This window comes from Leptodactylus fuscus, chromosome 6 (genome assembly GCF_031893055.1).
Source record: "Leptodactylus fuscus isolate aLepFus1 chromosome 6, aLepFus1.hap2, whole genome shotgun sequence".
Classification (NCBI taxonomy): domain Eukaryota; kingdom Metazoa; phylum Chordata; class Amphibia; order Anura; family Leptodactylidae; genus Leptodactylus; species Leptodactylus fuscus.
Window position 1 is genome coordinate 137,585,020 of NC_134270.1, and position 12,990 is coordinate 137,598,009.

At 41.8% G+C, this 12,990-nt stretch overlaps 1 protein-coding gene across 2 annotated transcripts in view; it reads left to right on the forward strand.

The window, feature by feature from the left end:
• ACSS2 (acyl-CoA synthetase short chain family member 2) overlaps window positions 1–12,990 on the forward strand; it is a 28,053-nt gene that overhangs the window by 13,638 nt on the left and 1,425 nt on the right. The window contains exons 8-18 of one of the 2 annotated variants that reach the window (XM_075277314.1): window positions 1,763–1,801; window positions 5,563–5,700; window positions 5,820–5,990; window positions 6,088–6,221; window positions 6,712–6,844; window positions 6,986–7,042; window positions 8,399–8,479; window positions 8,960–9,068; window positions 9,286–9,354; window positions 10,040–10,216; window positions 10,376–10,450. In XM_075277314.1, coding sequence (XP_075133415.1) covers window positions 1,763–1,801; window positions 5,563–5,700; window positions 5,820–5,990; window positions 6,088–6,221; window positions 6,712–6,844; window positions 6,986–7,042; window positions 8,399–8,479; window positions 8,960–9,068; window positions 9,286–9,354; window positions 10,040–10,216; window positions 10,376–10,450 — 1,183 coding nt within the window. The remainder of the gene's footprint in view (window positions 1–1,762; window positions 1,802–5,562; window positions 5,701–5,819; window positions 5,991–6,087; window positions 6,222–6,711; window positions 6,845–6,985; window positions 7,043–8,398; window positions 8,480–8,959; window positions 9,069–9,285; window positions 9,355–10,039; window positions 10,217–10,375; window positions 10,451–12,990) is intronic. The other variant, XM_075277315.1, reaches the window with a different exon arrangement.

Here is a 12,990-nt window from a genome sequence, read left to right on the forward strand (position 1 = left end):
ATTTCAATTTTCAAGAACCTCACAATTTGCAGTGTATCGGTGTGGGCGCTTCCTAAGTCTGAACCAGTTTATCCTCTTCAGGATCACTAATAACTTGTAGCCTTCTTATTTTCTTTACCCAGTTTTATCGATCTTGTTTTTAACAGAAGTTTCCAGTGCAATAACCTGCTTTCCTAGCTAATGCTTTTGCTTTTTGCCTTGCAAGAAAAGTCATGTGGGTGGAGTTTGCCTCGCCTCTGAACTAGACAACTGACATTAAAAAGTTACTATTTTGCACTGCAGTGTTTTTATGCACAAAGTTGTAACTGCTTACCTTTTTCCAATGGGTTTGCCCCTTTTCTGAAAAGCAGGTGGGCCATAGCAGGAGGAGGCATGGCTCAAAAAAGTAAAATCTACGACAGCTGGGATTTGACTTTCTGGTGCATGCATGGCCAGAGATGTCTAATTCAGTAAGAGGTCTATGCATCTTAGTGGACTAGGCACATCTAACTCCCACATGAAGACCGGCGTGTGTAATGCCAGTCTTAATTAATTTTTCCTCACTGAATCGAACTCTCCAAGTTCTTCTCATCTCTAGTTTAAGTATGTTTCTGAGAATATTGGGTGACCACTAATATTGTAAACAGAGTTTGGTAAGAAGTGGATGCAGAGAATTCAAGAGATGTCCAGGCAAAAAATAAAATAAATAAATTGGCCGGGGGTGGTGAAAAAAAAAAAAAAATACTCTCCTTTTCCCATTCTCCCAGCCCAGTCCAATTCTCCTGGTCCGTTGTTCTCTTCCAGCAGAAGTCTCCACCGCATGTGACCGCTGAGGCCAATCAGCGGCCTCACCAATGGGCACATGACGTCTCAGCCAATGATTAGGTAATGGAAGCAAAGACTGCAGGCAGAGGTGTAAGGGGGCGTTCACACTACCGTCAGTGTCCGACAGGTAGTGTCCATTCAAAATCTCGCACGGACATTAGCAGCGGACACTAGCTGTGCCCGTGACACTTGCCATTTAAATGAATGACGATCGGGTGCGTTCTTTTGCACTCCGTGCCTGTCCTTCACTGTCCGCTTGTAAAGATGTCCGACTTTTCAAGCGGACAGAAAAAACCTACATGTCGGGTTTTTCTGTCCACTTGAAAAGTCAGACATCTTTACATGCGGACAGCGAAGGAAGGGCACAGAGTGCAAAAGAACGCACCCGATCGTCATTTATTTAAATGGCAAGTGTCACGGGCACAGCTAGAGTCCGCTGCTAATGTCCGTGCGAGATTTTGAACGGACACTAGGAGCGGACACTACCTGTCGGACACTGACAGTAGTGTAAACGCTCCCTAACATGTGGCAACTGGGCCCCATTGGGGCCCCTACCTACCATGCACAATTTAGTATAGTGCTGTACAGAGTCCTTTGGGGATCTCCCAGGGGCCAGGACCCAGTATTGACCTCTACCTCTGCACTCCTATAGCTATGCCCCTGACGGCAGTGTAGTTATAAAGTTTTGGAACCGGAACAGGAGATCTGTGAATTTGACGTGTTTTATTATATTCACCGTTTTCATTCATTTTGTTTTGAAAATCTAATCAGCTAGATAACCCCTTTAGAAATGCAAGGGATTTCAGTGGAAATTCTCATTCCGTATGTATGTGCATATGCTTGTTTCACTAGAAAGCAAGTCCATACCTTTATTTCTTGCATCACCTTGTCAGTGTTGTGTTGCTTTCCTTGGATTTTAAAGCTACTGAACCTACTTATATATCTGGGTTTTTAACAGGGAAACAAGCAGGACAGAGCAAAGCGAGCCATCCCCCAGGTATTTCACCTGTCTCTCCAGGCCGCTGTGTATGTGTTAATCATTTCCAGTGCGTCTCACTAACCACACCGTAACGTTCTGTCTTTGCATATGTCCATGTCACAGGGTGTGTCTCTAACATGCACGGTCTCATATAGGCATAGTCTGCTCCGGTATTATATGTTTAACTTGGACTCTGTCTAGTAAAGGACTATGTGCCAACAGGATACACACTGATAAACTGTGTCAAACTAAATAAACCAACGCGCAATATATTACTAGACAAAATAGCTTTGAGGTTCTCATGACATGTCAGCATGTCATTTGTTAGAATAATCTTTATAGTATCTCCATCTAAAGTCTCAAGGCTACAAGTCCATCTCCAAAGACCTGAATGTTCTTGTGTCTACCGTGCGCAGTGTCATCAAGAAGTTTAAAGCCCATGGCACTGTGGCTAACCTCCGTAGATGTGGACGGAAAAGAAAAATTGACAAGAGATTTCAACGCAAGATTGTGCGGATGGTGGATAAAGAACCTCGACTAACATCCAAACAAGTCCAAGCTGCCCTGCAGTCCAAGGGTACAACAGTGTCAACCCGTACTATCCGTCGGCGTCTGAATGAAAAGGGACTGTATGGTAGGATACCCAGGAAGACCCCACTTCTTACCCAGAGACATAAAAAAGCCAGGCTGGAGTTTGCCAAAACTTACCTGAGAAAGCCAAAAACGTTTTGGAAGAATGTTCCCTGGTCAGATGAGACAAAAGTAGAGCTTTTTGGGAAAAGGCATCAACATAGAGTTTACAGGAAAAAAAAGAGGCCTTCAAAGAAAAGAACACAATCCCTACAGTCAAACATGGCGGAGGTTCCCTGATGTTTTGGGGTTGCTTTGCTGCCTCTGGCACTGGACTGCTTGACCGTGTGCATGGCATTATGAAGTCTGAAGACTACCAACACATTGTGCAGCATAATGTAGGGTCCAGTGTGAGAAAGCTGGGTCTCCCTCAGAGGTCATGGGTCTTCCAGCAGGACAATGACCCAAAAGACACTTCAAAAAGCACTAGAAACTGGTTTGAGATAAAGCACTGGAGACTTCTAAAGTGGCCAGCAATGAGTCCAGACCTGAATCCCATAGAACACCTGTGGGGGAGAGATCTCTTGATGGCAGTTTGGAGAAGGCCCCCTTCACATCTCAGGGACCTGGAGCAGTTTGCCAAAGAAGAATGGTCTAAAATTCCAGCAGAGCCTTGTAAGAAACTCATTGATGGTTACCGGAAGCGGTTGTTCACAGTTATTTTGTCTAAAGGTTGTGCTACCAAATATTAGGCCGAGGGGGCAAATACTTTTTGTCCGGCCCATTTTTGGAGTTTTGTGTAAAATGATCAATGATTTTACTTTTTTTTTTTTTTTTCATTCTCTTTTGTGTTTTTTTTTATTGCAAGCAAAATAAATGAAGATATTAATACCAAAGAGTTTGTGCTTGTAATCCTTTACAGGAAGAAACTGAGTATTATCTGACAGAATTGCAGGGGTGCCAATACTTTTGGCCAACAGTGTAAATGTAGCTCTAGTCACACAAGAACGCCAGCACTTTATTCACTTGGAGTATACAGCTTAACTTTTGTTTTAACTTTTCTCCTAATTGCTGGGTCCAGGGTCCCATGAGATGTATGAATAGGGAATAAGTGTCTTGGTGCAGAACTAACGCTAGACTTTCTTGCACAGAGGGCAAAGGTTAAGTTCTCTGTCCTAGCGTTGTGTTTAAAGATTCTATACCAAGGCAAAGTGGCTTCTATGTGCTCAGCACCTGGAACACATGTACCTATCACCTATTGTGTTGCCAATTTTACTAGGATAGCACTAGCGCTGTCAGAGAACCAGAACAACAAATGGGCAAACCACTAAAATAGCCTGACAGCCCTCATTTACTATAATGGGGTCCATCATGATTTTGTTGCTCTTAAACTGAGAGTGTGGGACGTCGTATTCCACTGATTCTAAGTAGACTCTGCGACGGAGACTCCAGCACAGATGTGAATGTAGTCTGAATGTTTCACCCTGGTGACAGACGACTATTAAACATTAGAGGTTGTCAGACAGAGCGCTCTGCTGCCATATGTGACGTGCAGTCCTACTGACCCGAAGAAAGTTTTGTTTGTATTGTACGTGGACTATTCACTGTAATGTTTAGCGCAGAAGATAAGTGTATTTAGAAATATCCACCCTATAAATCTGATGATCTCATTGCTCTATTTCTGGGGATATAAATTTTGTATGTGGCTGTCATTGTGCTTGCAGAATAATGTCTTCTCCTGTCAGGTTGTATATTACTGATCTGTTTTGCCTTCACAAGGGTTGCGCACTGGCTGCTCCTGTCACATCTCTGGTTTGCATGGCTGATTCCTGACTTTGTGCTGTCATAGTGCAGTCTTTGTTATGTATGTGTCTCTCAATGTGATCTGACGTAATAATAAACAATTTGATGCATGGAGGGATTTTCTGGGAAAAATACCGGGGAATAAATATTATCTCACTGCTTTTTATGATATCCTGATCTTGTTCTTGGCCGATGGTCGCTTGCTGCATACTAATATCGAACTGTTTACTTCTTTGCATTGTGGAGGCTAATCTATAGCAGGGCTAATCTATAGCAGGGCTAATCTATAGTCATGTTCTAACTTTTAGTAATAGTCACAATATATTACTGAGTGGTTAAAAAGGCACTTTAGAAAAATTGCATCTTTTTGCAGTTTTTGTAATTCAAGAAGAATCCAATTTGTAAAAAAAAATTGATCTTTTTTTTCCTTCCTATGTACCATGTGATCACGACTCACTGAATCATACAGACATTAGCATGAACCAGTTGTCAGTCTCTATTCATACTGATGACGTGCACTTGGAGAATGTCGTAGAGCACAGAGATAGATATCTAGTCCATACTGAAGATGTATAATTCACTGATTCAGAATCTCGTAGTGTAAGTGAAGAAACAGAGATGACCATTTGTGCTGTTTTATAACTCTTCTATATTATATTATTGCTACCTTATAGAAAATCGGTTACCCCTTCCATGGCCTAGCTTCTGTTCACTGATCTTATTTATGGGTTTATTTTTAGGATGTGTTCGCACATTGCGGTTTTGTCACAGTAATTATTCTTAAACTAGCACCTTCACTGGCTTGTTTACTTACACCGTATTTGTTCACATATTCCATTTACCTTGTAGTGTTTCTTGCCTTTCTTGACCTATTTGTTAGTATCATTTTTCGAAGAGGGTGCATATTATTATTATTATTATTATTATTATTATTATTATTATTAATAATTATAATATTATTATTATTTATCTATTATTATTATTACCAATGTGAACAACTTACAACTGTTTGATTGTCAAATAAAAACTCCACTGTTGTAAAGTCAGTTTCCAGCAGGATAAAATTTTCCAGTTAAGAGGCAAAATGGTGTTAACAAAAAATTCCCCGATTTCCCCATTTAGACGTCACTTTGTATTCCTGTTTCGACAGAAAATTGCGGCTCGACTTCTCTGGCTGAGGTGGATCGCCGCTGCAGTCAGCGGATGATCAAACAATTTCTGATAGTTTGAGATCTGACTAGTTGAGATCAATGGTGTTTTTTTTTTTTGTTTTTTTTTTACTTATTTGCACCTGAGCAATGTGTCTGTATTCACAAAATCATATTAAATAATAAAAAAGGACAAATGTGGTTCAAGAGCATATTCTTTATTCAGAGATTCTATACATTCAAGATGTCTCATTTCAGACCCCATGGAATCCATCCATGGACTTGTGGTGGCATGAACTTGTGAAGAATGCCAGCACCGAGTGTGAGCCCGAGTGGTGTGACGCCGAAGATGAGCTGTTTATTCTTTACACCAGTGGGTCTACCGGAAAGCCCAAGGTGGGTACATACACACTCGGCGAAGTGCAATGGAATTGAGACAGTAGTGAAGTCCCTAGCGCAAGGACGGATTCCTCTACTACTAAGGACTATTCCTCTACTATTTCTCTACTTCACAGGGAGTGGTGCATTCTGTGGGAGGTTACATGATCTTCACTGCCACCACATTCAAGTATGTGTTTGACTACCATCATGATGATATATATTGGTGCACGGCTGACATCGGATGGATCACTGGGCACTCCTACCTCGCCTACGGACCCCTAGCCAATGGGGCATCCAGTGTATTAGTAAGTAAACTATTCAGACAACATGCTACTATTTGTTAAACTCCCCTTACGTTATTTGGCATATTTTTTTACCTGCTATTCTCCATTTTGTTCCCAGTTTGAAGGTCTTCCTATATACCCAGATGTTTCCCGCATGTGGCAGATCATTGATAAGTACAGTGTAAGCAAATTCTACACCGCACCAACAGCGATCCGCCTGCTGATGAAGTACGGAGAGGAGCCAGTTAAAAGGTACTACACCTGCAGGTGCCATTTTCCTTGTATATCCGGAAGCTCCTAGCCAGGTAAAAGGTACCCATAGTATGGAGCTTTTTTTGGAGGGGCCCTCCAAAAGTTCTGTAATGGATGTACATTTCCATTGTAGGGTCATGACAAATTTCTAAAAAAAAAATAACCATACAATGGCACCATACAGTATGAAAACAAGAGTTTATCTCTCAACCCCTGTCTGCCTTTTATTGGGGGTATGAATCGGGCCCTCTTTGCCGCTCCACCCACTTGACATTAGAGAGTCTAGTTTGCATGTCGGGCACCAAAATGAACTGCACTGTTTACTCAGGAAGAGAGGGGGCTATTGAAAAAATTCCAGGTGTGCTAAATCAATGGGGGGGATTTTACTTGTAGTTGAACGCTTTTAAATTTGCATGTAATACGACAGTAGAAACATTTATTACCGTAAGTGTTGACTCTCCGTTCAACATGTATACATGCTTTCTGGCAGGTGTAGCAGAAAATCACTGAAGATTTTGGGAACAGTCGGAGAACCAATTAATCCTGAAGCTTGGCTTTGGTATTACAATGTGGTCGGGGAGAAGAGATGCCCAATTGTCGACACATTTTGGCAGACAGAAACAGTGAGTAGTATTTCCTGTAATGAGGAAGGGCACTGAATATTACAGAGCAAATATAAATCTTGTCCAGACTGAAACGTAGCAGATAAGGACAATGTACTGCAAATAGAACCACAGGATCTGAGGTGTTATTTATTTTTGCAGGGGGGACATGTGTTAACTCCACTTCCAGGTGCAACAGCCACAAAGCCTGGCTCAGCGGTAAGTTGTTCATGAACAGTGGTAGCTGATGACTAAATATAGAATTTTTAATTTTTTTTCAAACACTTGCTTTTTTTTTTTTTTTTTTTTTAAAGACCTTTAAATCCAAAACATTGCTAAATATAGGGACACTTTATACTTGGGCCTAATGTATATGATAGGAAAAACTAGAATATACATTAATGTTTCTATAGACTCCCCCATTCACCATAGGGTGAAAAGTTTGGGCTATTGACTTCCAGACTTTATACATCCTGGCGGTCATCTCTAACCCTGCAAGGAAGGCAGGGAGGATTTATTACTGTCTCTATCTTCACAATCGCTGTGTACACAGCGCTCAACAGCTATGGGAGCCGCCATGATACAGCTCCCCTCTGATATGACAGTAATGTTATTGCTGGGCAGAAGGAAACTCTGAGAGCTAGAGGACCTAGATCAGCTATGGCAGCTGTATTCCTCCTGTAAGGGCCCGTGCACATGATATAACGCTGCGTTGATTCTGACACGTAAACTCTTGTCAGAGTCAGCTCTTCAAAACAGAATCCTATTGAGATCAATGGGTTCTGTCTTCCACGCGCTACAGATTGAAATCAATGGGAGGCTTTTTAACCCATTGATTTCAATGTGTTACGCACGTTAAACGGAACCCATTGAAGTCAATGGGATTCTGTTTTCCGGCGCTGATTCTGGCGCGAGTTTACGTGTCAGAATCAACGCCGCGTTACATCATGTGCACAGGCTCTAACTGCTGCTATATGTATCAGCCCAGTTACAGGAGCAATCTTCAAAAAAAAAAAATTAAAATGCACCCAGAACGGTCTATTGTGAGCTTATGGAGGGCCACAGCGTGTTAAAAACAAAATATATAATGCAAAAAAGCCATACCCACAGCTACAAAACAATAAGTAAAAATGACCACAACAAAGGGAAAACTATTTACTTTTTTTTCGTAGCACTTCGTATTGTTAAAAAAATAAAAACTGTTTTTACGTTTTTTCAGATATTAAAAAAAAAAATGGAATAATAAAATCTTAAATATAAAGCCTTATTATTTGAATAAGCCAACAGAAAAAAAAATGCTATAGTCCTCAAAACCACATGAAAAAAACTTGAACATGTGCCCGATCCAGAACCAGGGAAAATCGCCTGGTACAGAAGTGGTTAATTATGGGACCCAATAGGTGTGAGATGCCATTGTATGGAATGTGTGACAAGCCCCCATTGTGTTTCCATCCTGAGCATACACATCTGATGCAGACCCTATACTATCTGAATAAGGAGGTCGCTAGTAAATACAGGGAGCAAAGTTATTCGCTTATATATTTATATTGTCTTTCTCCCATTTTTTACTTTAAGACCTTTCCATTTTTTGGAGTAGTTCCTGCTATCTTGAATGAGTCAGGGGAAGAACTTGAAGGAGAAGCTGAAGGTTATCTGGTAAGTAAACAGTCCTGTTACACCATATCCAATCTCACATGAAGTCACTTTTCACCACCACTCCTCTTATCAATATCAGCCGACAACTATGGAGGCCACTAGTAGGGCTTTGTGTATATGAATAGGCCATAAATATATGATAAATAGCTGGACAATTGTTTGTTTGGTGCCATTTCCAGCGTCCGTCCAGTACACAAGATGTGGATGCAGAAAGCTCTACAGTATCTGTTGTCTAGCTGGACTGAACTTTCTGCTTCTGGGCCTTTATTTCCAAGTTGCTGCGTACAGCTGAAGGGGCTGGGGGTCAGCCCAAACCAGAGGCGTTTCTATATTCCTATGACTATAGTCAGCTTCTAGTCAGATGTGTCTTATAGGCCAACAAAATACTGTATATTGACAAAAAAATGGAGAACTTTGATTTTCATATTGTGTGTGGGTTTTTTTCTCTTCACAAAATAATGAAATGCCTTTGCCGTGAAGGTATTTAAACAACCCTGGCCTGCACTCATGCGCACCGTCTACAGGAACCATGAACGGTTTGAGACAACCTACTTCAAAAAGTTTCCTGGATATTATGTGACAGGAGATGGTAAGTTACCTATACATTACATGTACCAATATATTCTCTGCTTGCAGTCTCGTGGATAAAAAAACCCCCAAAAAGCTATCCTGGTTATGTGATGGATGGTCGGGCGCACTGCTCTATACTGTATAGTTATCAGATCTTTATGACAAGTTGTGCCTTGGTTAAACCTCCTGAAAATTATCCTTGGTCACCAAAATATCTGATTTTATTTTTTTTTAAGGTTGTAGAAGAGACAAAGATGGTTATTATTGGATTACTGGTCGGATTGACGACATGCTTAATGTATCTGGTGAGTTATTTTGTGTCTTCTCAGTGACTGCAATACTTACCATCTCCATTATGGCCATTTTTACTTTGGTGACTTATTGTTGTGTCGCTGGGGCTGGAGCTAGAATCTGTGATGCGGGCATGTTATTGGTGGGGGCGGGTGTTGTACTTTATGTATTTTTTTACACATTGTGTAATGGCGGTCCCCATAGCTGTACACATTGGATGCTTTTTGGGTACACAGCAATCAAGTAGGCAAGGACAGTAATAAACCATCCCTGTTTTTTCCTATGGGATGTCATATGGCATCCCAATCCTAAAGCTGCATGATTTTGTGCAGCAGGCTAACCTTGCAAGAATGCATATGTACCCCCTTGCAGGGTTAGAGGTGGACCACCCGGATGTATATAGTCTGGTTAAAACAGTATTTCTGTCTCAAAGTGATGACAAATCTCTAAAGTATGTTAGAGATATATCATATGGAGTCTCCTTTCCAGTCTTTTGCAACACAGTGTTGCCCAAGACCATCCACTGTACAGGGGAAATGCAATGCATCTTCATTCAAGAGAATGTCATAATTTGAATGGACCTGTACTGCAGTCCCTTCATTATCGGGGTTGGTGGGGAGTCCTAGAGGTCTGGTCCCCACAGTTCATGTAATGCTGATACTGAATCATGAGACCACTGACACTTTTCTTCCACATCAGGTCACTTGCTGAGCACGGCAGAGGTGGAGTCTGCGCTTGTTGAACACGGGTCTGTAGCGGAGGCGGCTGCTGTAAGCCATCCACACCCAGTAAAGGGGGAATGCTTATATTGCTTTGTCACACTGCGTGATGGACAAGAGTTCTCTAGCTCGCTAACTGATCAACTCAAGAAACTAGGTAATGATTTTTTTTTTTATTTATGGCACTTTTGGTAGTCCCCTGGAAATGTATGTCTGTCTAAGATAAATGGTAATGTGCATAGCAATATGTACATATAATGTGAGCATAAATCTATTATCTATTTCACTCTAAGTGGTGCTTTGCTTACTGTTATAGTAAGAGAGAAGATTGGACCAATTGCAACTCCAGATTATATCCAGAATGCCCCAGGTCTGCCTAAAACACGCTCAGGTAGGAAATTGTCCATTGCATTTTTAGTCAACGTTTTTAGCTAACTGGATATTTCTTTGACATGTCACTTATTTTGTCTTTAAGAGCAAATCTCCACTTTTTACCATCCTATAATAACGTATTCTGCACTTTACAAGTCAGAGAGTCCATGAACAAACAGTATTTGATATTGCAGTGTGACAAGGATATTAGCCTATCAAACAATAGGCGTGAGGGCCCTGCTGGTGAGAGACAGTAATAATATAAAGGGGGTTTTCTAAGGCTTGGATAACTCATCAATATATGATCAGTTGTGGTCCATCACCCAGGACCTCCAGCAGTTAACTAGTTAAAGACAACGCCGTATTTGGGTGAGTGCTGCAGCCTACATTGCATAGGGGCTGTACTTAATATTGCAGCTCATCCCAATTCACTTGAATGGGACAGAATTGCTGCTGTACCATGTAACCAATGAATGTGATGCCGTCGCACAGAGAGAGAAGGCCATAGCCTTTGTGAGTGCTGCAGCCTCTTCAAACAATTGAATGCGGGGGTACGACATCTGGGATCACCAATATACACAAATATTGAAGATCTATGCTAATATATAGATCATGACTATGCACGTTCCAGAGGATTCCCATCTGGGCAGTCCTCTCACTTCCCTACTGCTTGGTCTGTGCTGCAGAGTTGTTGGACTGAACGCGTGGGCTGCCCATGTTATGTTTACAGACAACATTTGTGTGCTGCAAAGATTATCAGTATCCTTGTTCAGAAATGCATGCTTATATCTCTGGATTTAGAAGAAGCGCACTGTAAAAATGCTGATAAGGATTCTGTATCAGCATGACATCTGCTGCACTATAGTGTGTCCGCAGGACAACAGCACGTGACTGTAGCCTTCATTAGAGGTTTGGAACGGAGGCTCAGCAGTGACTACTGAGCATGCTGTAGTATGCATGCCTATATAGTCTTAACCATCCTCGCTGTACAATGGGTGGATTCACTTGTACGTGTGTGGTCACCACTGCTGGAGCGCAACGGAGGCTTTAGAAAAGGACTACAATGAAAATACACTAGGGTGCAGAAAGATTCTAGGAAATCGGTTCATTTGTAAAGCAATATATTTGACATAATAGTTTACCAAGTGTTCCTTACAGCCAAAAACTGCTGAGTAATTTCTTTTTTTTATAATTTTTTTTTTTTTTTTTATTAACAATCGAAACAAAAAAGTTCAAAGTACAAAACACAAAAGCAAGCCCCAAATATGTAGATAGAATGTGGCACTGTAAGGCGTAACAGTAGAGCCGAGGCACAATGACTATAATATGACTAAGGAAGAAAGGGAGGGGTGGGGGGCGGCAGGGTAGGCCAGAAACCAGGAGCCCCAGTAGCCACTCCAGGTGAGATTCAACTCGCCAGATCTCTATAAGGGTCTGTTCACAGAGTTTTTTTGCAGGCAGATTTTGACATGGAATCCGCCTCAAAATCCACCTGCAAAAAAGGCCCCCATTCACTTCAATAGGAACCACTCGCTTTTTTTTCTCCCGCTAGCATTTTTTCAGCTAGTGGGAAAAAGAAGCGACATGCCCTATCTTGCCGCAGATTCCACGGAGCGAGAGTCACTCCCGATTAGGCTCTTTCATTCAGGCGTAATCAGGATTGGGATGCCAATGAACTGCATCTGCATCCCATTGCAGCTAGCCATGCGGAGAATTCACATGATGGAAAAGGTTTCCGCCATATAAATATACCCTTATAATGGATACCCTGAATCCTCTATTCCCTGGATATCCTACGAGGAGGGAAGGTGCACTCTGCGACTGCCAGAGCGCAGGAATATATACTCTGATGGCATTAAGCATGTGCTGTAAAGAGGATTTACGGTAAGCATGGCGAGAGTAGTCCGAGAGCTGGAGTAGGAAGAAAGCCAGTGTGCAAGGAGGGGGTAACCTGGAAAACTTTACAAATACCCCAGTGGACTCCCTCCAAAAAATCTCTCGACTCAGTGCACTCCCGGAAGACATGCAGTAGCATCCCCTCCTCCATGCCACAGCACCAACACCTTGGAGAGTCGGATGGGAAGAATTTGTGCAATTTAGACGGGACATGGTACCATCTGGTCAAGTTGTTACCCCGCTTCCTGCTATATACTCGCTACGCAGTTCTTTTGGGCAAATTCAGGATCCTAGAGCACTGTGACTTGGAAAAGGTCATGTTCAGATCGGCCTCCAACTTAGGCAAGTAGGAGGGGAGCTTCATTTCCTGGTATATCTTTATAGTGTTTCAGACTCAGTGTTTCAGTTATTGCAGTGCTGTCAATCCTCTGCTGACTTATTAAAAAATAGAGTGCTATGGTTTCTATTTGGGATTACTGTAAATTTCTCACCACTGAGAACCTGAAACCTCTACCAGTGCCGACCACAATATCTAATGCTATAGATTTAAATGGTAATATGCTAGCGAAGTTAAGGTGCCACTAGGGGGAGCTTACTGCATATGGTGTTATTGTGGAATACAGTGTATAACCATACAATGATGATATAGCCAAGTCTCAAAAG